This window comes from Manis javanica, chromosome 8 (assembly GCF_040802235.1).
Source record: "Manis javanica isolate MJ-LG chromosome 8, MJ_LKY, whole genome shotgun sequence".
Classification (NCBI taxonomy): Eukaryota; Metazoa; Chordata; class Mammalia; order Pholidota; family Manidae; genus Manis; species Manis javanica.
The window spans coordinates 33,539,804-33,565,601 of NC_133163.1; the positions used below are offsets into that span (position 1 = coordinate 33,539,804).

A 25,798-nucleotide genomic window follows, 5' to 3' on the forward strand; every position below is an offset into this window, starting at 1 on the left:
TGCCCTGTGGACTCAAAGAAAGGTAAAGTCCTCTACTAGAAGTTTTACTATCGAATGAGCAGCGAGAAGAAAAAGGACAGAGAATAAACTACCATGAAAACACCCACAATAATAGGAAAACCAAGATCTTACACATGGCTTTAAAAAGGCATAAAACTCTGATCAATTTGAATGAAAGAAGTACCCAGAGAAAAGCAAGGGCTTATTATGGGAACAAGTAGTCAACAATACCTTCAAAGATATTCAATATTTAGAATGTTAGCCATTTACCACATTTTTATTCTTACCCTTTTTGGGTGGTCCTGTGCTAGACTAGGGATGTGCAGACAAATAAGACATGGTCCAGGAGAAATTTTATTTTGAAAAGAGGAGGTAGGCAAATGTGGAGCTTGGAAATTTTTCTAATGAAGAAAACACCAAGACTGAATGCCAAGAAAAAAGAAATTAAGTTTATTTTCCCTGAAAAGGGCTATAAAATTACCCATATCTTTTCTTCATCAAGCTCCCAACCAAATCTCTATTTTGTTTGTGGAACCAATCTCAGCTGCGGCTTTGCAGACAGATGTGAATGCCTGTGCCTGGGTCTGGGGTGGTATTTCTGCTGAACTCCTAAGAGTTAAACTCCAATGCCTATGGTTCCTCTCTTGGACTCACTCTGATTGAGATTTAACTCCACCACTGCTTCAAAAGAACTTTCACCAAGGTCACTGATCAGAGCCACTTTGTTAAATGTGAAGGTCAATGTTATAGTCCTCTTCCTTGACTGACAGCACCATTGATGTTATTGAGCATTTTCTCCTTTTTGTCCTCTGCACTCCTGAAACACCACTCTAGCTTCTCTTCCTACTCACTGGCACCTCCTTCTCAGTCTCATTTGCTGGTTCTTTATTTCCCTACATGCTAAAATTTGGAGTGCTTTCTACTTCTGAGTGGGTTTGAATCCCAGCTCTACCACTTGTTGTTTGATCATAAGAAAATCACTTAATTTCTCCAGATTGTTTCCTCATCTATAAATTGAGGATGATAAAAATATAAACAATAATTGTTCTGAAGATTAAATGAATCTGTATATGTGAAGTGCTTAGAACAGTGCCCAGAACTGTATACACTATTTGTCCTTATACTTATCATGATGTCCTTTATCACTCACTCTCTACATGATTTCATCTGATCTGTGGTTTCAAATTCCATCAATGCACTGACTGTCAACTCTAAATTTATCTCTAGCCGAAACTTCTGTCCTAAACTCCACAATCATATGTTCAATTGTTGGCTCAACATCTCCATTTGAGTTTCTAATGAGCCTAACAAATTTAACATATCAGAACTTTTCATTTTTGTCCAATTTTCTTCATTTCACGATATGGTAATGCCACTATTCTAGTTGTTCAGGCTTTCACTTTGCTCATTCAATCCATCAGGAAATCCTGTAAAGGCATTTCTACCTTTAAAACGTATCTGGAATCTAACCACAGCTCACCAACCCCACTGCTACCATTCCAAGACATTGTTTTTTTGCCTGGATTACACAATAGGCCCTTTCCCACCTGTATTTTCTTTTCTCAACACTGCAGCCAGTGTCAAATAAATAAACCCTGCAGAATAAAAGCAGGATCAAGTCACTGCTGTGCTCAGTAGCCTATAGCCCAACATGATCGCCGTGACATCAACTCTTACCACTGGTTCCCTTTCTCGTTTCACACAAGCCACACAGGCACTTTTGCTGCTCCTCACATATTCCAATAGCTTTTACCACAAAGCCTTTGCATTTGCTGTTTCTTAGGCCTGAAATATCCAATCTCCAGGTGCCTACTCTCCCTCACTTCCTTAAGGTCTCATTTCAAATGTTATTAGAGAGGCCTGTGCCATTCTAGATAAAATAGCCCCATCTCTCATGCCCTACCTCCCAGCAGTCCTTATCCACCACCCCTTGCCTAACTTTATTTTTCACTGTATTCATTATCTGACATATTGTATATTATCTCTCTCCCCCAACAAGAATGTAAGCTGCATAAGGGCAAGGAATTTATTTTATCCACCACTACATATTTTTAGGTTCCCCAGCATCTAAAGCAGCACCTGACACATAGATGTACTTAATAAATATTTGTTGAATGACTGAAAGAAACAGACATGAGTAAATGGGACAGGACGATAAAAGGATAAAAGAAAATATTCAGCTTTGTCAAATATTTCACTTATGACTAGCCTGTCTTGGGAATAAGTTCTTCCTAAAGATGATTATTTTTGCTCCTGTGCAGTGAGGGAGGGAGACAGTATGACAAGTGCAAAGAGAAAACTATTTGTTCTTTGCTGCTTCCTTCCTATGTTTCATGGGTCATTTCAGCTACTATAATAATTCCTCATCTAATTGTGACAGCTGAGAATTAGAAAATAAAACGCTCCTTCAAAAGTCAAAATAGATATAACTAATTAGTTGCACTTGACTTTTACTCCTGAACTTACAAAAGTTTCTGACAAGCTTAGATATCTTGTTTTTAACATCTACCACATAAGGGCTTATGGGTGTGACTCTGTCATGGATGTGTCCGTTCAGAGCATACACACCCTTATGTACAGGGCAGGGAATGTCTTAGCCCCAGGAAGGGAGTTTCTGATGGAAATTACAGATCAGGTCTAGGAGGCAGTTCTAACTTGGAATTTGCAAAACGCTAGTAGAAACAGATGCCTGGGACTTTATGAACTTCCTTCTCATGGAAAAGTCCTAACCTTGACATGTGATACACTCCAGAAGAATTAGAATAGGCATTGGTCCTCAACTAAGTTTTAAAAAATATGTTGGGCGGAATGAGAGATATGGAATGCCATAGTGGATCCCTGTAGGGCCACTGAGAAAAAATATACTGTTTTCTTTTCCTTTTTCCAGAGTATTTTTCTGAAGAATTTTTCAAACTGTACTTGGGAATATAAACTTTTAAATCCAGTAAAAGTAAACAATGTGAAGCTGATGCCAGGGTCTGACTAACCAAGTACTCAGACTGAAAGCTTTTAGGCCTCATGGCCCCTGGATAACACTTCAAGCAAATGCAGGAAGGTGGAATAAGCAAATGAGAGCCTCCCAAGCTTTGTAATCTCACTTCAGAGCAAAAGAGCTGAGAACAATTTGGCCACAAGAATAAAAATGCACTGACTTTTTTTCTTGCAAGTCTAGAATGAATACAGGAGATGAATACACCCAGGATCTTTTAAAATGCATGACCTAGCTTTTTTTTCTTAACTTCTAAAAATATAATTTATAAACATCTACATACATAAACTAAATATTTAAAGTCTGAGAGTCTTGTGATTCCTCTTACCTAGTAACCTAAAAGTCAAAGCCATTATTCAAAAATCATAGTTTAAACAACTATTCCTTGAAAAACATCTTTGAGCACAATTGTGTTTAGCAGTGTAAAGAGCCAACCCTTTGTAAAGTGTTGGAAGACTACCTTTATGCTATGTTTGAATTAGCTTTAATGAAGAAAATTGAGCTGTTTCAAAGGGTGATCAAAACTTCAGTTAATATATTTCGTAAGATATTTAGAAGTTCTCAGGTAAAATATACTCAGAAGGACAAGCTCTTCTAAGAGTAGAATTAGGGGTAAGTGAGACTTTGTGATGCAAAATTACATGCAAATGTAATCTCTCTTGTTTCTGTGGGTTCGGAAACTGGGAGCTTCCTTTAGCTGGGTCGCTCTGGCTCAGAGTCTCTCCCAAGGTTACAGTCAAGAAGCATCTGGGACTGCAGTCATCTGAAGGTGCGACTGGGGCTGGAGGAATAGCTTCTAAGAAGGCTCCTTCAAATGGCTGTTGACTAGAGGCCTCGGTTCCCTGCCACATGGACCTCCCCTTTGGATGTGACAGCTGACTTCTTCCAGAACAAGTGACCCAAGAGAGAAGTAACCAAGACAGAAACCACAAGGCCTTTTTATGATGTAGCCTCCAAAGCTACACCCCATCACTGCTACTTTATTTACTTGAAGCAGGCCACTAGGTCCAGCCCACAACCAAGGTAAGGGGAATAGATTCCATCTCTTGGAGGAGTATCAAGTATTTGTGGGCATATTTTAAAACCACCAGAATGTTTGATTTTTACTTCACCAATCACATATTTTCATGTTAACATATTTAGAGCTGAGGGATAGTTTATCTGTAAACTTGGGGCTTTTTACAACTTTCTGAGTAATGATGCAGGATGGAGTAGATAAAATAACCGTCTATTGTCTGTGCACATTAATAATAGCTGTACTATCTGCCTCCCTCCTAAGCCCACCCATGGCCCAACTCCAGTTCTTGCAGAAAATCCTCCTCCTTCATTCCTTTCTTATGGGCACAGGAAATGTCATCCTCCCACAGCAGGGCTGCTTCCACACATAGGGAAACATTTTTGCTAAGGCATTTTGTCAAGTGGTGTGGAGAGTTCAAGAAGGTCATACCCTAAACTTCTATGGTGTTTCTCTTGTCGTCACAGACACCTAGCCCTCAGTGAACTTTAATAGATTTGTGCGACATGAATTTTTCCCTTACAGAAGTTGAGTTGCTTTTCCTGTAGTAAGATAGGTTTACTTATGTGTTCAGAGTCACGGATGCTTTCTGCCCTGCAGACTCTAGATCTGCTTGATATGTTTTAAGGTACAAGGATCCCTCAAAGTTCAGACAAGTTTTTTTTATACTAGTTCCAAAAACAAAAGGACCTTTTTTGATCTATGTAATATTGCTGCTACAGAGCTTCACTAAGGTACTGGAAAATGTGCCAAGTTGAGACTTATGACTCTGGGAAATTGATTCCTTCCTATAGCACTCACGCTCTCTCTCCAGCCAGAAAGTATGGGACACCCTACTTTGTCCTGGTCCCATGTGGTGGTGGCAGTGACATTTCTAGTAGCAGGGAAAGTGAGAGTTGTATGTGGCTCAGGGCCCTCTGGCAGCAGTACAAGTATGCACTTCTGATGTCAGCCTGTTTACATCTGAAGGCTCTTCTAGCAAGTATTTGACATTCAAAAACTGACTTTATATCTAAAACACGGAGATCACCTACTTGCTAGAAAAGTAATACTACATCCACTTGCAACAGCCACAGAATAAGCTTATTCCTCTTTAGTTAGATTTTCCTTAATACTGATGTCTTAAGAATTATGTTCTAAGGCTATTCTGACCATATTAGACAGCATAGATACTGAGCATTTTCACAGTCACAGAAATTATATTAGGCAGTGCTGTACTAAGGAATCAATAATCAATCAATATGAACTTTTTTTTACAGTAGGACTATGTGGGAATAAGTAACATAAATGAGTACTAGCCCAAGATTCTGAAAGCTTAGGCAAACTTACATGGAAAATGTAATAAAGTTGTCCTTAAGTTACAAAGAATATTGAATATTGTAGAAAGTTGGAAACAACTCAATTATGGAATATTTATGCTTTTTTTTCTTTACAACAAACTTATTTTTAAGAAAAATAATAAATTCAAGAGCAAGCAAGTTTGCATGTGTGTCTGAACAGTAAAAATTTGTAACTTCATGCTGAACTTCCTTGAGACTTTTATTCTATGAAAATATGGTATTACCTTTAAAAATAATCTTATTAAGGTATAATTTATATGCAATAAAATGCACCCATCTTAAAATAGTTAGGAAAAGTATACACCAATATAAGTACCACCTCAGTCAAGACATAGAACTTTTCCTTTACCTCAAGGAGTTTCCTTGTCCACTTTGTAGTCAAGACGCTCCAGTCTACCCCAACTCCAGGCACCTGCTGGTCTGATTTGTCTTTATAAATTGTTTTGCCTCCTAAATGTTCTTTAAATGGAATTATACTACACGTATTATTTTTGTATCTGATTTCTTTCACTCAACAGGATGTTTCTAAGGTTCACCCAAGCTGTTGTTGCATTTATTAATTAGTTTTTCTGTTGTTGTTAGTGACATCACTACATGAATATACCAGTTTGTTGAACCATTCACTTGTTGGTGGGCATTTGGGTTGTTTCCAGATTTGGGCTATTATGACTAAAACTCCTGTGACCACTTGTGTATAAGTCTTGTTTTGAACATATGTTTTATGAACATGTTTTTATTGAGTAAATACTTAGAGTAGAATTGTTCGGTCATATAATAAAGTTGTCTTAACTTTATAAGACACTTCCTGTTTTCTAAAGTGGTTGTACAGGGACCGTGAAGTGTACATAGTCTAGTTGTTCCACAGTCACCTGTACTTGGTATGGGCTGGTATTGCCTATTGGAGGACTCTGTTACTAGGTATTAATAATCAGTCTTAGCTGTGACTTCTCTACAGAATCAATTTGTTCTAGATAATCTCTCTCAAGGAAACATTTTTTATAATGAGACAGTCATCACCAAATTAGAAACTGTTGGTTTATATATATATATTCATAACTTAAAAACGACCCTGATGGTAACTCATCTTGGTTGCATGGACATCTCCTATTTCACTCCTGATTGTGGAGGTAGGAAAGAAATCTTTCATATTTGGAACAGCAAGGAAAGGAAAAGGAGGAATCCTCTGGGCTGTGGGCCAAAGGAAATGGGTAGAGGATTTTCCTCTAGAACAGTCCTGTCCAAAAGAAATATAATATGAGCCACATGTGTGATTTTGTGACATATTATTTAGGAGGCAATTAAAAAAGTAAAAAGTTGAAATTAATTTGTCAATTTTTAACTTGATACATCCAAAATACTATACTTTAAACACATAATCAGTATAATAATGATTAATGAGATATTTTACATTCTTTTTTTCATGCTCAGACTTCAAAATCTAATGTGTATTTACACTTACAGTATATCTCAATTTGGATGCTCAATTTTCAACAGTTGAAGTGAAAGTGTTTAATGAAAACAATAATCTACAATGCTTGTTTTTAAATTTAAATTAAGATAAATTTAAAATTCGTGTTCTCAGTTGCACTAGCCACATTTCAGATGCTTAATAGCCACATATGCCCCTTTGCTACCATATTGGACCACGTACTTCTAGAGGGTTAGATGGGGAAGGGGAAGATGGAAGGGAGACAAATTCCTTGTTACAACTCAGGTCACAGTAGAAATACCAGTACTATTTGTGTGAAATTTGATACATAATTACTTTTTTCTAACTGTATGATTTTGAACAAGTAATTTCTCTTTAAGCTTCACTTTAACCATCTGTCTATAAAACAGGAAAGTAATAATACCCCTCAGATTACTGTGAACATTGAGAATGCATGGAAGGCAGATTGTAGAATGACTGGCAGTTTTTTGAAAATCTTAGAAACCTGACTGCATTGGGCTAACGTCCAAAGGAAAAAAGTAAAATCAAAGAGAATAACAAATTTATCCAATAACCCCAAAGAAAAGAAGTCCTATAGATAAAAACTGGGTTTATGAATTGAAAACTTTAGATTTGTATAGTTCTTTACCTTCCTTTAAAATTGATACAGTTATAAAAATTAAGATAGGGATTTAATGCTTAATGATGAGCAGGAGGCTTTATTTTGCCACATGGAAGACACTGCGGTATTTTTCCTTTGCATTGGTGGTTATTTCTTGGGCTGTGGTTGATTAGTTTAGTTTGTAATTATCTGACCAAAAAAAAAATGAATAAGTCAGTTTAATTAATTCAAAAGTCTAAAACATAAAATATTTTAAACCTTATTACTGTTAAGTATAAAACATTTTAAACCCAAGTATGAATAAAATATGTGATTGAAATAATAAATTACATTTATAATACAGCTTTTCTTAATATGTCCATAAAGATCCTTTGGACAGATAAGATCTCGTTTTTTCATCTTGAGGTTGAAACAATGTTAAAGATAGCTCTTAATTCCATAAATTTCTTGTTTTTAAAAGCTATTTCTACCCACATAAGAATGTAATAAATCAAGATGTCAAGATTAAGATTATGGGTTTTGTTCTTTAAAACATACAGATGTGTCATTTAATTATTTGAAGTTCTTGATCTGTGCTGAGTCCTAAAATACATCATATATATATATATATATTATATATTATATATAATATATATATAATATATGCTCCTTGTAAATAAGGGACCAAGTACTTTTCACATTATTTCAGTTGTAATAGTATGAGATCTTACTAGTAATAAACTTTTTGCACCATTAAAAAAAATCATCTACCTTTTCCCATACACTGGCAATTCACAATTTAAATATGCTTGGGAACCACTTTTTAAGTTTTAGAAGTCATTATTTAAATATGGTATGTATATCATCATTTTTGCCCTTCTTTGCATTTACAGATGACACCCAGTATTGGAAATTTCATTGTTGTAGAAAATATAGATCAAAGGATGAAATCATCTTAGAATAGTTGGTTATCTTTAAAATAATTTCTCTCTCTAAATTCTATAATATATTGAAGAAGTGGCAGGCCTGGGTGGATATAGGTGGATATAGGAACTAGCACATGTCACCCTGAGTGCCACCCCTTCATTGTCCACCACCATAGAACAACATTGAGAGCATATTTATGGGGGAAAAGAAGTGACTAAGGATATGCAGGGGTCAGGGGACTATTAGGCACAGACATTTGTTATTTTTTGGCCACACTGTTTTCCTCTGGGGTGCATTACCTCTGGCCCATGGTGTGCATCTGGGTGGGGCCTTGGTGATAAACTAAGCCCTCAAGGGCTAAGCCTCCTTTGGTGACAGAATGACAAAGGGGTGGAAAGAAGGCTGAGCACCCTGATTCTATCATCAGAGCCCTGATGAGACGAGCTGGTTCACCAACCTTCCCTTCAGTTCTGTGAACTCAGCCTCTTGGTGCACACGTTCATGCACTCAGATGCACACACACCCCTCCTCCTCCGCCCCACACAGAGCATTAGTTACGTTGGGAGAGGAAGACGAGAGAAGTTTTTATTCTTAAGTAACTCACTGCAAACTAGTATCTCCAAGAAATTTAGAATCCAGTAGGCCAGGGCCAGCACATCCCGCTGTGCAGGTTACAGCGACCACAGTGTGAATGGGGCCCCCAGCTTCATGCAGCGTACCCTCTGCACAACCGTACGTGCAGCCCTGGAGGTGCTCTATCAGTATTCTATAATTTTGGTATGGAAGGAGTCCTTGGTTGTGTCGGCTAGTACAAGAGAGCTGCGTGAGGAAAGCAAAGAGAAAGTAAGAATGAGAACGCAAGGAATCTTGATGTTCAAAGCAGCAGCGAGTAATTCCCTCCCAGTGCCTCAGCTGCAGCTCCCTCTCCTCCTTGTGCCGAGGGTGCATTTTGGCCCATGATGGATTCTAGAGCAGAAACCACGACGAACCCTCAACCTTCCGAGCCACCTCTATTGTTACTGCAATAGAAGTAATAAGACTCGATGTTAAAAGGTTCAATTAACTGACAACTTTTTGTGAGGGTCGTGTCTGTCCTTTACATCTATTGAGACTTGTAACTATGAACATTTACCTTGGGTTGTCTTACACGTTTTTTCCATTGGCCTTTTCTTTTTGTTTTACTTTCCTTACATCTATTCCCCTGAGAAAGGGGGAGACAGATGAGGCACAAGGTTGAGGAAAGTCGAAAAGCGTGTGACACGCCGGCAGGAGCCACAGGGCAAAAAGGGTAACAGTCGGGCAAGTGAAGGGGATATCATTAGAGAAAGCGCAAATGGGGCAGAAAGAAAAATGCCAAAGACAGGAGAGAAAAGAGGCACAGGAGGAGAGAGAACTTAATATCTTATTGAGTAAATACCTAGAGTAGAATTGTTCGGTCATATAATAAAGTTGTCTTAACTTTATAAGACACTTCCTGTTTTCTAAAGTGGTTGTACAGGGACCGTGAAGTGTACATAGTCTAGTTGTTCCACAGTCACCTGTACTTGGTATGGGCTGGTATTGCCTATTGGAGGACTCTGTTACTAGGTATTAATAATCAGTCTTAGCTGTGACTTCTCTACAGAATCAATTTGTTCTAGATAATCTCTCTCAAGGAAACATTTTTTATAATGAGACAGTCATTATAAATTCAAATCATGTTCTAACCATCTCATCAAATATGTCTTTATTCTTTCCAATGGAGCCACTTGTTAAACTTCATAAACAGGCTCCCTTTAAGGGTCCTCCCACCCTTTCTGTTTTTAGCCCCAGCTTCATAAACAGGAAGTCAACCTGGCTTCTTAGAATTCCAAGGAATTTGGTTTCAATAGTGAAGAGGAAAGTGAAAAAGAAAGATAGGTTGGGTGGGGAGGACAATCCCAGTATTTAATAAATAATTTTCCCCTCTCTTCTTTCTCAAATCTCTATCCTTAATCTCATTTCTTTCCATCTTGGAAAATACCATAGACCATAGATAAGTCTATTGTTTGGGTTCACGGTAAAGAAATCAGCAAAGATAAGGAGAGTAAAGCCTAAAAAAGTAAGAAATTGAAAGTCAAGAAAGAAGAGATATGGACTGGATTCAGAGAGAGGTTTAGCCCAGGCTCTGCCTCATTGCCTTTTCATAAAAATAGGACATCTGAAGTGCCACTTTAACCAAAACCTTACTCAGAAAGGAGACAAAAGTGTAATGCTTTCAAATTGCTGAGGAGTTGAGAGATGAATAATGAGAGACCATGTTCCTCAACTAGCACAGCCCAGGAGTTGGGTGAATGCAACTCTGATGAAGTTCACAGTATCAGGATTTTATTTTACTGCACTGAGAAGCAGGTACTATTCTGGTTTCTGCCTAGAACAGAAATCAGATTGACAGACTCACTTTAGTTTATGTTCAGTCTAAATTCAGTGGGACAAGGGGTTAAGCTTCTACTAATCTTTGCTTTTCTTGGGGTACAGAGTGTTAAGTGTGAGCACAAAGAGGGTAAAGGAAGTGATTCAGAGAAGTCTGAGGAGGGGGAAAGAAATGCCAATCAGAGGGAAAATGGAAAAAGTATGTAAGCCTAAGCAAAGACAAAGGGGAACATATAGGAGGGAAAAGTGGAAAGAATGAGAAAAATATGTAAAAGAAAACAAACCAGGGATAATCATTAATACTTTGTGAAAACTGCAAGCCCAGCTTATGTATTGTACCATCCTTGGGATTTAACATGCTGGGGGTGGCATTTTGCTGCACATTCTCTGTCTTTGCTTAGCTCCTGATTTCCAGAGCCCCATTTCAAGCTGCCTGCTACATTTACAAAGATGAGTCAACAGGACCACAAACACATCAGTTTATAAAATCATAACAGCTGAAAGGGCCTTGAGGCAGCTAACACAGCCCTCCTCGTTCCCCCATCCAGATGCACACACATTTGATAGCTGAGGAAACTGAGGTCTGGAGAGATTAAATGGCACATCCACGCAACAGAGGAAGTGCAGTTAGAAATCAAACCTAGTGCTTTCGATTCTAAGTTCAGTGCTTACTAGCTGCTGTCTTCAACTTTTCCTTCCACATTTCCTCCAATTCCTCTCCCTTGCTTATTTCATGGACTCACTGCCTCCCAGTCATGTTGTTTCCAAACCTCAGTCATAAATTTTTTTCCTCTTGCCTCCAGAGGTAGTCAGTAGAATCTTGCTGACTATGTATTCATGCCCTTGTTTCCATCTGACTGCTTCTTACCTGGTTCAAGACCTTGGCACCCTTCCCCTGGACTATTGTAATGGTTTCCTACCTCTAGCCTCCTCTAGCTTCTCTTAGAGATTGTAGTCAGAGTAATCGTCCTAAAACATAACACTAATTTTGTCATTTCCCTGTCTCAGTGGCTCCTCCTCATCTACCAAACAGTACAATCCAAGTTCCTTAGCATGGCCTAAGACTGCCGTAATCGGGCTCCAGCCTTGCTTCCCAGCTGCGTCTCTCACTACTCCTAAACTGAATATGCCTGGCGCTGGCCCGCATCTTTGATTTTGCTCACACTAGTCCCTATATCCAGGATATTCTAGTTTCTCCTTTCTTAACTAATGGAGGCTTCCTTTTCCTCTTGAACTAAAATTAGGGTCTACATTTTTTTCTTAAAGTGGCTATAAGTAATAATCTAACTTGCATTATTTGTACATGTCTTTAGGTGAGGCAGTGTCCTGTCACTATTTATTTGCACTCTCTCCTGGAGCCTGCCACAGGGCCTCATATATAATAAATCAGCATCAAATACTTGTTCAGTTGAACAAAACTGAGTTTGTGCCAGAAAACAAGTGAATCACAAATAAGATGAAAATAAACTTATGAATACCCTGCATTAATTTTAAGTTTTCATAGCTTAAATGAGTGGTTCAGAAAATATGTAGGATGTACTAATTATACGTTAATGTACTAATTATGTGTCAGTGCTAATGCTGCTACTAGATTTAGCCTTGCCTTTAGAAAGTAAGAGGAAACTATTTGCCTGTTGGACATCTCTGGAATTTCCACAAATTTACTTTGATTTCTTTTTGAAATAAAATTTGGGGTAGAAATTAATAGATGAAGATTCTATAATACTGCAAAAGAGATTTTGCATTTTTCTTACAAAATACAGTAACATTTCTCTACAGTGTTTTCAGTTTCAGTGCTATAGATGGGAATACAGGTAAAACCACATTACAGTAAAACTCATTTAGTACTTTTGGACACTAAAGCCTGCTAGGAAGGCCCAAAGACAAATCCCATGTGTGTAAACATCTCTAAACATTTGCTTTGTTTTGGGTAGGGCTCTTGAAAATGTGACAAAAAATACCATCAACTGTTCTTAGTTTTTGAAGTAGAAGTATTTTTTTTCCTCTCTATTTAAGTCCAGTAAAATGTGCCTCTACGTTCCTTCCACAGTGTTCTTCTATGTGCATGACTGGAGCTGAGGCCTACTCCACCCTCAGCTTAGATGGTAACTTGGATGTGGGGCAGCAGCAATCAAGCGGAGAGATCTCCACCTGTGCCTATAGGACAACCTCCATGTCAAAAGCTTGTCATCAACCAATGAAAGATCCTGAGATATGGAATATGTAAAGAAAACACTGCTGGAAAAAACATTAAATGGTATCACCTGACAGCAGAGCAGAGGCCAAAGATACAAGCAGGAAGAAAAGAGGGACTAGATGATTTTTAGATTTGCCAGAAAAGTTTAGATGTGAACTATTCCGCTTCCAAATCAGCAAGGATCTGTTTGGGTTTTGCCTATAGTGCTAATTTGGGAGTGGTTCATGCTCAGTGAGTTAGATTCAGGGAACTAGGAAACCACCACAGGAAAAAGGTGAAGGGATGCCTACCACAGAGAGATGCCATGAGGAGAGGCTTTGAGAAAGGCTCTCAGAATGAAGCAGGAGCAGGAAACACTGAATCACAACATCTGGCTGGATTCCTTTGCCCTTAACTTCTCTTTCCAGGACCCAGAGATGATTATTAGATACAAAAGAAATGTAGTAGAATTTGTTCCATACCTGAAGTGTCTGAATCAGTTCTCTTGCTCCTGTAAAAATAAACACATTTCAAAATTTTGCCCGTGTAACCACAAATATTTAGAAAAGAACCACTAGGTATCAGATAACCAGCCATTCTCTAAATGCTTTGTAATTAGTAATAAAACATGCTTAGCAATACACGTTGAAGTAAAATTATTTAAATTTCTGTTACACGCAAGCTCTCCAACCTGAAAAGCCATCAAAGTGAATTGTATGTAGTAAGTATTCATCTTTATTCTATCTGTTACCTGTCATTCCACAAGGCTGCAGGCTTCCCTATCCTGCTGTCTCTCCAGTTCCTGAAAACTCATTCGGGGTTGAGAATGAGAGAAGCTAACTGCAGCTGCCTAGGGCTGAATAGAGTCAGTGGTGCTAGGAACAGAGGTTTTCACAGAGACCTGGGGGATAAATTCTGGAATGGGTAAGTGTGTGGGGTTAGAAGTTGCCTGCCCCTGCTCGCTTCTTCGTCACAATCTCTGTGGCCCTGATGTTGGCGACAGGGCTTGGGAAACCTGCAGGTGAATAACCCACCCAAGTATTAGCTCAAGTTATTACATTTCTTAGGGTTTAATGGATAAAATAGGAGAGTAGCTGTTCAGTTTTTCAGACTATTTCACTTTCAGAATTCTCTTTAGATAAAGAAGTTTGTTGTCAGCATTCCTAATTTTTAAAATAAATAACAAGATTAAAATACTAATTTTCTTAACGTCATGTTTAGGAATCCTAAACATAAACTTAAGTCACTTAATTTCCACCAAATCTTTTTGTTTCTTGGCCACATTTTCAATAAATATTTTGGAAGTATTGTTTGAGGAAAAGAAAGCATTTTGGAAGAGTAATTACCCTTAGATAATATTTTCCCAGATAAATATGCAAAGATGTAATTATGACCCATTTTGAGGGGTCTGGCAAGTATATCCAGTTTGAGTTCTACAATAGATCTTTCCAGTTTTCTGAGGAGTTTGCCAATGCCCATGTAGCCTTCACCTATTTGGTGATTCAAATGAAGGTTGAATTTAATGATGCAAATTTGCAAGAGACTGAGAAATATCAAGTAAAGGTACTTTTTAAACAAAAGGCACAAATTAAAATAAAACCTCTTAAAACAAAGGAAAGAGGCAGAGTAACACTAAATGCCAAGTGTTATGAAGAGTCTAAATGCTTTATAAAGTAAATCCTTCACTTCTGAAGGACTAAAATGACATTATAGAAGTTTCCATAGTCTTAAACTCATCTAGACTTAAATTGCTCAATTTTCATTCTAAAGACTAATGAATAGGAGAGCAAAATATTCAACAAGATCATTGTTTAATTTGTTTTTCATTGTCCAATTATAAAGGGTCACTGAAATTCATGGTCCTGGAGAAGAAAAATATATAACACTTATTTATCACTCTCACAGCATCCTGACTTAATCCTACAAATGTCCCAGAAATAAAGCATCAGTGAATTCCATCCTGTTCTTAGATAGCACATCTTTCATTCATAATGAACATTCTCAAATTAGGCTCTAGCTAGTAATTATGTTTCAGATGCAAGTAGGCAATAAAAAAGCATCCATACTTGATTAAATTGGGCTTAAGAAACTTAGAACCAAAATTTGTTTTTTGCTTTTCTTTTCTTTTTTGAATATTTTTTATTGAAGTATAGTTGCTATACAATATTATATTGGTTTCAAGTATACAACACAGTGATTTAACAATTACCCACATTATTAGATCCTCACTCCCTCTAGAGCAGTTACTATCTGTCAGCATAGGAGGATGTTATTGACAGAACTGTATTGACTGTATTCTTTATGCTATACTTTTATCCCCATGACTAATTTATGTTATGATTGAGATTTTTGTGCCTCTTTATCCTCTTGATCTGTTTCACCCACCCACCCCAATCCCTTCCCCATGGTAACCATCAATCACTTCTCAGTGTCTATGAGTCTACTGCTGTTTTGTTCATTTGTTTTGTTTTTAGAGTCCACATATAAGTGAAATTATATGGTAGTTTTCTTTCTTCACCTGGCTTTTTTCACTTAGCATAATACCCTCTAGGTCCATCCATGTTGTTGCAAATAGCAGGATTTCTTTCTTTTTTATGGCTGAATAATATTCCATTGTGTATATGTGCCACATTGCTTTTCTTTTATCTGTTTCTTTCTTTCTTCTCAGTGGAGTCAGCAGATAAATGACATAGGAAGCTGAGAGATGGGAGGGCAGGGCACTGAAGAATTTGGGATTTGCTACCTTTAAGATCCTTTTTATATTTATAATTTTATGATATTTGCTATTTATATAGGGATTCATTTTCTCATAATTTCTATTACTGATCATAATAGTGAGACTGACAAAACTTGGCACCTACAGAGCATTTTTCTCCTAAAAATTTAAGTTTTACTTAAAATTTTAATATTTTAAAAAGACATTATGAGCTAATCTAATGCTCAGAGGAATTTTCCTTCCCCTTCCTTCTCTGCTTCTTTCCTCCTTCCTATTTTAATTTTTACTCTTTTTGGGGAGCAATTACCATGTGCCTGGCATTGTGAACTTAATATCAATTTATTTAATCTCTACAACAACTCTATATGGTAGCTGTTATTCCCATTTTACAAATGAGGAAAATGAGACCTGAAGAAATTAAGTAACTTACCCAAGTACACACTGCTAGTAAGACTAGACAAGTCAGGATGTGAACATAGGGTTGTCTGACTGCAAAGCTCATTCTCTAGCTGATGTGTCTTCCAATTAATGCATCCTAGCATCAGTTTGATTGTTAAATTATATATGTAATCATTGTACAATAAAGGCTTGATAGAAACATCAATAATTACAACAAGTATTAATTCCTTTAATCACCAACTATGCCCAAACTCTGTGGTTTCTTATCCTTCTATTTGTAGAAATAAAATACCATTGTATATACATTTTTTGGAATTTTACTTTTCTAGTTTATAATTCCTTATTAGTCATATAGCTCTTTTCATTGAAATTCTCTGATTGCTTTTCCTAATGGGGATCTGCTGTTTCATTAACATACTATTTCCTGGTTAGCCATTCTTCTGCCAGTGGCCATTTTAGATTGCTTGCAGGTTTTAACTTAAAAACACTATGTTCAAATAAGGTATTTTCCCCTTTGAATTATTTCTTTTACACATGTTCCTGTAAGTCAAGGAGTATAATTATTTGTAGTGAATTGCCGAACGGTTCTGCAGAAATCTCATTTTCAGTGACACCCTCAGTGTTAGTGACATCTAATTAAAGTATGACTGGTAATTGCTTAACTTGTATTTAATAATTAGTGAGCCTGATCCTTCCTCAAGTATTTATTTGTCTTCTGGAGGAAATTTTCTGTTCATAACCTTAAACTATTTGTTACTTGGCTACTTTACAAATTCTTACCAGGTACATACATATGTGGATTAAAGCCATTATAGATTATCAATTATTATTCATTTCCCATTGTGTTATTATGTGTTTATATATGTATGTAGTTATTTACTTAAAATGATTTGGGGGGAGATATTTATAATTGTTGCATAGTCAGCTTGGAACTCTGTTCTCCTAGAGCTCCACCCTTCCTTCCTGCAGATCTCTGCCTTTCCTCAGAGAAGCCATCCTTGACCACTTAATAAAGTACCTCTTCTTCTCAAATCATTCTCTATTCTGTTACTTTATTTTTATTTTCATCACAGCACATTCTAGATGGCAGAGTGTATTTTATTTGTTGGTTATTGATAGTCTCCACTAGAATGAAACACCCCATGACTTATTTTCAGTGCTGTGTCCCCAGTGCCGAGCACATAGAAGGTGCTTAGTAAATATTATTAAATGAATCAAGCTTTGCCATTGAAAATTTCTTTTGTTGCTCTCAGTGGACAAGAAATGATCTTTCCTCTGTAACTGAGGCAATGGGACCATTCCGCTTTCTCCTAGTTTATTTTAGTTTTAAAATATTTTACTTTTTTGCATCCAGAAATTTTTTGTGGCACAGCATCTTTGATTAACATTTTCTAGAATTTTCCTTTTTCCATGTTTCTTTTGAACTCATTATCAGTTTGAATCTATTTTCCTATCTTTATTTCTATATTCTAAACTTTGCACTGCTGTTTCTGATGGCCATTTAAGTACGATATGATTTAAAATTTTATAAAATCTTTAGATTTTATAGACTTTAAGACCAAGTTCCTCTAGACATTTTCTATCCCCAATAGTTTCCTTGCAATTCTTACCCTTATCTTTTGCACATCCTTTTTATATCTTATAATTTCTAATGAGATAACCTATTGAGATAACTGGTATTGTATTAAATCTATAGGTCAGTTTAGGAGGTTTTGCATCCTTGCTGTCTTAGGTGTACCAGCCCAGAAAGAGAGCCTCCTTTTCCTTATTTAAGTTGTCTTTTATTGCTGCCATTAAAATTTTGTAATTCCACGTATCTAGTTCTCATTACTCTTGATAAATATTTGCTTTGTATTACTGCTTTTGAAACATATTCTCTTTTCAGTGCATTTTTGGTTTGTTAATAAAAATCATGTAACAACATTACTCATTGTGAGTTTATCTTATAATCCTAAACTTGTTCACAAGCGAATATTTTTGATGATTCTTAAAATTGCTAAATATGAATTGATACTTGCAAAAAGTGATTTAAAAATCTTACATTTATTCTTTGAATTTCTTTGCCCTATTGCAATTGCTAGAACCTCTTAAATGATATCACATAGAAATGTTAATAGGAACATTCTTAATTTGTCCTAAGTTTTAAACTGAACATTTCTAGAACTTCATCAAAAATAATGTTGGCTCCAGATGGAGTAAATATTCTCTACTGTGCTAAAGGAAAGCTCTCCTATATTTTGTGGATCTTTATGAAGAATAAAAAAATCTCTCAAATGTATTTAAAATATCATGATTTTTCTGTTCTTCTATATTTAAATAATGACTTATATTGACAGTTTCCTTAATTTTTTATTAAGCTTGTATATTTTGCCTGCTAAGATTCTATGAATTTAGCATTTATTGTCCCAAGTAGGATTACTCTAGAATTTTGTTTCCTGTCTTTCTCTGTCAGGCTTTACAATCCAGATAAATTATTTGCTTCATAAAATTAGAAAACATAATTTTTCTATATTTAAAAGAAAACATATTAAGTAGAAGTTAATTCTTAGAGTATCTAAAAAACTGTCCACTAAAAGGCACAATTATGTCCTTTTCTTTTATGGGAGCTCTGGGATAAATTTTTTCTGTTTTCAAGCTCTGATTGTGTCAGTTTTGTCTCTGCATTTTTGTTAATATCATTCATTTAATTTAGGGTTTCCCAGTTATTAAACTTGTACATAAATTTTCTCAACACTTTTGCTATTCTTCCTATTAGTTACACCTTTTAAGTTTCCAATTTTATTCTTTTGAAAAATAGTTGTCCAGTAGTTTGTCTGTTTCATCATTCTTTTTGAAGAATCAACCAAACTCTTTTTAGCTCTTAAAGTTACTTAAAATTTTTTAGCTTATTTCCTTTTTTAAGGTTTGTTGTCCTGTTTTCCCTTGTTCCTTTTTAATATTTTATAACAATTTAGATATAATTCATTCCATTCCTTATTTTCATTCTTGCTAACATAAACATTTAGATCTCCACATTTTTCTTTTCTTTGGTTTCTTTTCAGTTGTTACTCTGGAATGATTGGATTAACTGGATTAACTTTAATCTTTATAATAATCTCTATAGTGTTCTCTCACATTCAATAGCTTGCAATTGTATTAAAATTGTGAAAATAGTTTTTCAGATTATTAAGTTATTAGTTGGAAGTGTAGAAAAGTGTAAGGGATACATAGAGAAGAAAATACAGAGAAGTATAAAGGTAAGAGAAGAAGTACTCATAATCACTCTACAGATCAATGCCCACAATGCCGAAATGTGGATAGTGTGAGTCTATTACATTTTCTTCAGGGCTCACAATTGACACCAGGCAGATAGCCCAGAATGTCAACTAAATGGCGTGAGAAACTGGTGTGAAGATAAAAATTAGTTAAGCTTGAACCAGATGCTGATATTTAAGAGTTGACTAGGTCATCATTCAGTGAGAATCTCTGTAAACAAATGTCTGAGTGGCAGGGACTTTAAAATGCACACTTGCTTATATTGCTTCAGATCCTAACATCCCTCGCATTTCCCTGTCTCACATACCTGGGCTCTTCAGCCTCCAGAGAAATGTTCTTAAAATCAGTTGTAGTAATTTCAGACGTTCTATCATTTGTCTCTCTGCATGTATTTGTGTCATTTTCTTCTCGATTCAAGGTAGTATGAAAACACCTTTCCCCTTGGGAAGTCAGTGTGGTGTTTGAGATGGCGGCGTGCTTGGACGCTGCTTTTAACTCATCCTTACTTGTATCTTGTAGACAGCCAGGCTTCAGAACGTTTTCCATTTTTTCCTTTGAAAATAATAAGCACTAAGATTTACTAATAATCAGGTACCAGAAGAGCACAATACAGAAATAGATTCTTTATGGAGCAGTATCTAACACAGCACTGATTTCATGTGTATTCACTGAGTGCCCTTGAGCGCGCAGGTGCAGAAGCGAGGGCCTGAGGCTTGGTGTCGCACGGCCACTGAGCCGAGGGCACGCAGGCCTCGGAGGCTTGAAGTGTGGGGACCTGACACAGCACGTTCGAAAACTCATGAGGTCGTGCACACCAGTGCCACCTCCCGCAAGAAAATTAGTATGTAACCACAGCACTTCCTCTCCCTGAATGGTTGGGGTGAGGAAGGTTTTCTAGAAATGCCTTGTCACCTACTCCCCAACCTGAGGTTGCTTTCAATTTGAGCATCTAATAGGTGACAGAAGTTGGAGGTTCATAATAATATTAAAGAGTTTATTTTTCAAAACACTGAGCCTATACCTAAAACTGAATATCCTATAATCTCTCCTGTTCTCCTACTTTCTGTTTCTGTCAATGTGCCACTTCTCCCTGTCACTCACTGCCTTCCTCAGACTCGCTCAGGTCTCGCAGCAATGGGTCAGCCTGTCCGCAAGGCAGTCTTGCTAACATTCCTGGCATCTGCACTTTCTTCCATTGCCACTACCTAGTCTATCACTTTTATTTCCTTTCCTTGAAAATAATGCAATAATCTTTCTTAAAGATAAAGTTTCCTTTTTTTTCTGTCAGTGAAAACAGTACATGTATTTGTAGAATATTTAGCAGATCCTATAAGGTATAAAGTGAAAAGGAGAAAAGTATTGTTTGCTTGATGCCACTGGCCGGAAATGATCACCCCTATAGCACATTTCTTTGGCCTTTTGTCCATGTATTTATTTTGTATGTGTCTGCTTTGTGATCATATTTCAGTTCTATATTGTATATTTTTGACTTAACGATTTTTCATAAGCAGTTTTCTCATGTCATTAAAACTTGCTTAATACTATTTGAATTTTTGTAATTAAAATTATTTTTATTATAGGAAACAGAAACACTGACTTTATTCTCTTAACTAATAGTTTTATAGGTTAATGTGTTTTCTAAGTTTACATTTCTCTGATTACTAATGAGGTTAAACTTTTCCCATTATACTTATTAATGAGACCTGTGAAATGTTCACCTTGTCCTTTTGTCATTTTTCTCTTGTAGGCCCCATGGAGGCTCTTCAGCAGTGGTCTTCAGCGGGTCTCTGTACCTACAATCCACCCTACCATCAAATCAATTTTTTAAAATCCCTCACCCCCTTGCAGAGAGGGCTTTTGTGGCTAAAGTTTGCCCAAACAGTGAGATCCACACTTCTTAATTTGGTATTCAAGGGTTGCAAGCATGTTCCAATCCTGTATCTTAATATTTTCCACGTATGTTGTGCTCCAGCCCAAATGAACTAACTGTTCTTGTATATGATTCTGTGTCTTTCCACTTTCTGGCCTTTTCTAAAGCCACTCCTTTCGGTGTTTTATTCTCATATTTCCATCCCTATTTTTACCCCTTGGATTTTCACCCCTCCTTCAGTGTACTATGTACTTTTATATACATTTAAACCTTAAAATAACCCTTACATGAAATGAACACCCTCATTTTAGAGAGGAAGAACCAGGTTCATGCAGGTTTCAGTGATGTGGCCACACTACCATGCAGCAGGGCAAGACCCCAGCATAAGTCTTCTGCCTCTGATCCTAAAGCTCTTTCTATTCACTATAGTTTCTGATACTGAGTTTAGTTTGATGGTGAATATGGTCACTGCCTATTTCAGGAGACTTCTTACAGCTCCTGTACACTAGGGTTCAGGGATCAGATCTCAAAATTAAAGTTAAGTTACTCAGTGTAAGTTCCGCAGCATTTTGATGTCAGTTAGTTAACCAAGAAGAATGATCTTGGTTATCACTCTTGTTTTTGGTCATTAAAGAAAGAAAGTCTTCCATGTCACATACCTTTTCCTCTTGCTTGGCCCTTAGTATGTCATCGTTTTCAAACACCACCATGACCTCCAAGCAGTTTTTGACATCACAGAGGTCTGTGACTTCCGTAACTTCCGTAACAATTTTGATGTCTGGGGCCTCTGTGAACTCATTTTCTGGAGTATCTGTGACATCGGTGACATCAGTGACATCTGAGAAATCCGTGCTTTCCATGGCATATACCAGGCCTGTGCACGTGTACCTGTGTGGGGCCGGCACAGATGTGGATGCTGCAATGTCCATGATGTCCAGAGACCCTGTGATCTCCATGCTGTTTGTGATTTCCGAGAGGCTTGAGATTCCTGACACTTTGGAAGCTCTGGCCTTCCTCTGATCCAAGAGCGAGATGAGTTCCACCCACTGACAAAATAAGGTGTCCTGTTTATGTGCAGGGGCACAGAGCTTCAGGTAGTAGGCTTGACCACTCACCAGCTTCACTCTGAGGCACATATTCTCAGCATCGTGCACAGAAAGAGTCACAAACTGCAGCGGGAGAAGCCTGCCAACAAATGTGAATGTCATCTGGGGGCCTGAGCGGGGACTGATCAAGAGGCCTTTCCTGTTATGTTGTAGAGCAGTTGGAAGAGTGACACCCAGGCCAACAGGCTTGTCTCCCAGATGGGAAGAGGCAGGTGTGGGGTGGGGCAGTACCTCTCAGGGCCACCATGTTCCCAGGGCTCAAAGCTGAGCTTTACTACCTGTGATCAGGCTCCTGCAGGCATCTCACCTGAATTATACTCCTAAGACTCTGAGGAACTAAAAAGTCACTGTCAACTATTTACTATGAGAAATGGTCCCATTTAGCTAACCCTGCAAAGTTGAGACTTGGAGAATTTGAGTAGTTTGCTTGAGGTCATATAGCAAACTAGTGGCTTAAGACAAGACTGGCGCTAATTCTGATGGAAGTTGGGATGTGGGGGGAGAGGGGCATGTTTATTATGAGTCTAGTATTATTCTAGAGAGGCCGTTTATTATATGGGTCTTCATTTCCTATTCCTTCGGTGTAATTTAAAAAAAACTAACGACCTGTTTGACTGTCGGGTTGTCATGAACTATTTTTCTTGACCCTAAGGATACAACTCTGTCATGGGCAGCAGGGAGTGCAAGGGGAACACTCCCTTGAAGACACTGCCACTGGTGTTTGCATTTTCAGCTCTTCAAGGGCAAAGCACATTTCCTGAGGGCTCCGTAGCCTCTTCCCTTAGTCACTCACCTGGTGAGCACCAGTTTCTCCAGGGAAGGCGACATTAGGAGACTTGTCAGCTGGGGTTCTGTGTCCTTCTGGGCTGCAGGTGTCAGGTGCACCAGAAGCATCACGTTAGGGGTCTTGAGGGTGGGGCTCGTGGAGCAAATGCCTACAGTCACCCAGTTGGCTCGGTTATGAAGGTAAATAGATTCATCTCTCCTGCTGACCTAAGGCAGAGAACACCGGAGGAGTTTTCTGATAAAGTGCATGGCTCCTGCAACCTTGCCAACACGAGCAGTGCAGCACGTAAAGGCCAACTGAATCATGATGCGATTGCTCAGTGACATGTTCAGATGAATTCCTGGAGACAGACAGACACAATCTCTGACTCGTGGGAGTCTACAGGGCAGGGGAGCATTAAATGAGCATGTCACCGATTATTACTGTAAGAAGCGTTACCAAGTACAAGTTCAGGGTGCCGTGCTATGAAGCACATAATGGGACTTAGAAGGGGTGGGGGCAATGGTGTGCTGGTGAATGTGTAACAACTTGGAAGGTACATACACATAAGTTTATTATAAATTTTACTAATATAAAAGGTGAGTAGCACACAAATTTGTAAATAATGATATACAAGTCTATTCAAGTTCCATAGTCAATTGAGTCTCACAGAAGTCTTCACTGACCTTTGCCAAACACTTGCTTCCATACCTTCAAGGGTAAAGATAACAGTACTATGTAGTAAAATGATAGAAATGATGAGTTTTATGTATTTGGTGTCTTTGTTTTGAGCATAATTTATTTGGAAGTTTATACAACTTAATTTTTAATAATGGCTGGGCTTAACCACCACTGGCAACTTCCTGAAACTTCCTGAACATCTAGGGTAGAGAAGTCTCCCCGGGGAAGAGCCGTCTAGCTGGGACCTGAATAGCATGGGAGATAAACAGGCTGGTGGACAGGAGAGCTTTCCAGGCAGAGGAACAACATATGCAAAACCCCAAGGTTCCTGAATCTTGGCCAGTAAAATCTCTGTCCGTTGGGGGAGAGAAGATTAGAGAGTGGGTAGACCGAGACGTGAAGGAAGCCAGAGGGGGCAACACTTGTTTCTCAGCTGTACTTTAACTCGTTAAAAGAAAATAAATTACTTACAAATATACTCAGAAAGAGGTTGAGGCCCACATTATTGATCACCGACCCAAAGCCATGCTTAATTAATGATATTCAGGTTTTGATCTAGTGTGTACCCCTCAGGGATGGTGCCCCAGCTCTGAGGTTAAATCCCGATTAATTTAAACTGGTCATGGTGACTCCATTGCTCTGGCAGTGATTGTGTTCAGCAGGAGTGTGTGACCCTGGCCTGGTCAAAGAGACACAAGTGGGGGCTTCCTGCTGACTCCCGGAAAGGTTTCTCAGCCCTCACAAAGGGCTGCAAGGATGAGGGGGCCTCTCTTCTGCTGCTGGCAGCTGTCCCTCTCCTGTTTGGCATGTGATGTCCTGAGGGTGATGGAGCAAAGAGAGTCCTTGATGACTCCCCACTAGTAAGCTGATGTCCTATGGCTCTTTTGCTCTATTTGAGATAATTGTTCTTTTTTGCTTACACTTACTGGGTCAGGAACCTTGGTAACTTGCTGCCAAACACATACTAACCATGGAAGGTTATGTATGATGAGAGAAATAACTTATCCCATATAATATGGAGCTATGTCTGTCTATAGAATGCTAATGACCACCCCAGTGCTCCTTAGAGCATGAAAAAGTCTATTTGAAAAGGGAGCAGGAAGCAGTGAAATAAGCAAGGCAGAGAAAGACAAATACCATACGATAACATAAAAACAAAGCAAAACAGGAGGGACAAAATAACATTAGCCACATAGACACTGAGAAGTGCCTGGTGGTTACCAAGGCGGGGAAAGTAGGCGGGGGGAAGGCGGAGGGGGCGGGGGACTGTCGAACCACTGTGATGTACATTTGATAAAGTAAAAAAATTTTTTTAATCTAAAGAAAAAAAGAAAAGAAAAGGGACCAGGAAGAAGTGTGAAAAATAGGAAGATAGCGGGAAAGAAGCATACAGAAGATAAAATATGTCAAATCAGGACTTGTCACGTGTGTCTAGGTGTCATTCATAAAGTAGGTACATTTTTATGAGAAGGAAACTTTTCTCCCTGATGCAATTTGACAATTACATTTTACCTTCAGAACTAAGAGCCAAAATTTATTTTAACCCCTCATTGTGTCATAGATGTTATTCTTTAAAATGGCTTCTAAGAAAGGAGTCATCTAAATGTTTTCCTGTGGCAGGATATTCCAAAAATCACCATCTCTTCATGTAATTTTGGGAAGATTTTGGTAGAATGACAATTATGATACTGTAATTAGGGCAGAATTCTGAGCTCAGAGTTTGTTGGGAAAATTTGAAATGAATTCTCCTCGAATATTATAATTATTTTAGGTTGTTTCAAACTTCCCAAACTATTCCCTTTAATTATACGTTCCTTTGCCACATTTAAAACAATTCTCCTCCCCCCACCTTTTCAGTTATCGCCAAGAAAATGAATTAGTGAACTTATTGGAACTTAATTCAGAGTCCGGACATTACTCACCTGGATAAAATTGCTCTCTAACAGGGGAGGAGACACAAAAGAGACATGCTCCCCTCCGCCCAGCATGTCCTGAAGCTCTCCAGGGCCACAGGCGTGTGGGGTGCAGGCGGCATCTCGCTCAAGGAGCCTCGTGGCGGGTTTCCTGTTCTCCATTGGGTACCTACGAGCATCAGAAAATTGAGGGGATGGCAATACAATGAACAGATACAGAGAAC

The 25,798-nt window shown here is 37.9% G+C and overlaps 1 protein-coding gene across 5 annotated transcripts in view; it reads right to left on the bottom strand.

The window, feature by feature from the left end:
- Window positions 1-7,451: 7,451 nt before the first annotated feature.
- The window catches only part of GARIN2 (golgi associated RAB2 interactor family member 2), a 31,368-nt gene continuing 13,021 nt past the window's right edge, over window positions 7,452-25,798 (bottom strand). The window contains exons 2-8 of one of the 5 annotated variants that reach the window (XM_073242238.1): window positions 25,584-25,743; window positions 23,008-23,207; window positions 21,768-22,293; window positions 19,745-19,790; window positions 13,351-13,379; window positions 8,906-9,120; window positions 7,452-7,584 (exon numbers count right to left, since the gene is read on the bottom strand). In XM_073242238.1, coding sequence (XP_073098339.1) covers window positions 7,581-7,584; window positions 8,906-9,120; window positions 13,351-13,379; window positions 19,745-19,790; window positions 21,768-22,293; window positions 23,008-23,207; window positions 25,584-25,736 — 1,173 coding nt within the window. In that variant the 5' untranslated portion in view covers window positions 25,737-25,743 and the 3' untranslated portion in view covers window positions 7,452-7,580. Of the gene's footprint in view, window positions 7,585-8,905; window positions 9,121-13,169; window positions 13,380-19,545; window positions 19,791-21,767; window positions 22,294-23,007; window positions 23,208-25,583; window positions 25,744-25,798 lie in introns of those variants that run through there. The other 4 variants (XM_073242237.1, XM_073242240.1, XM_073242239.1 and 1 more) reach the window with 4 other exon arrangements.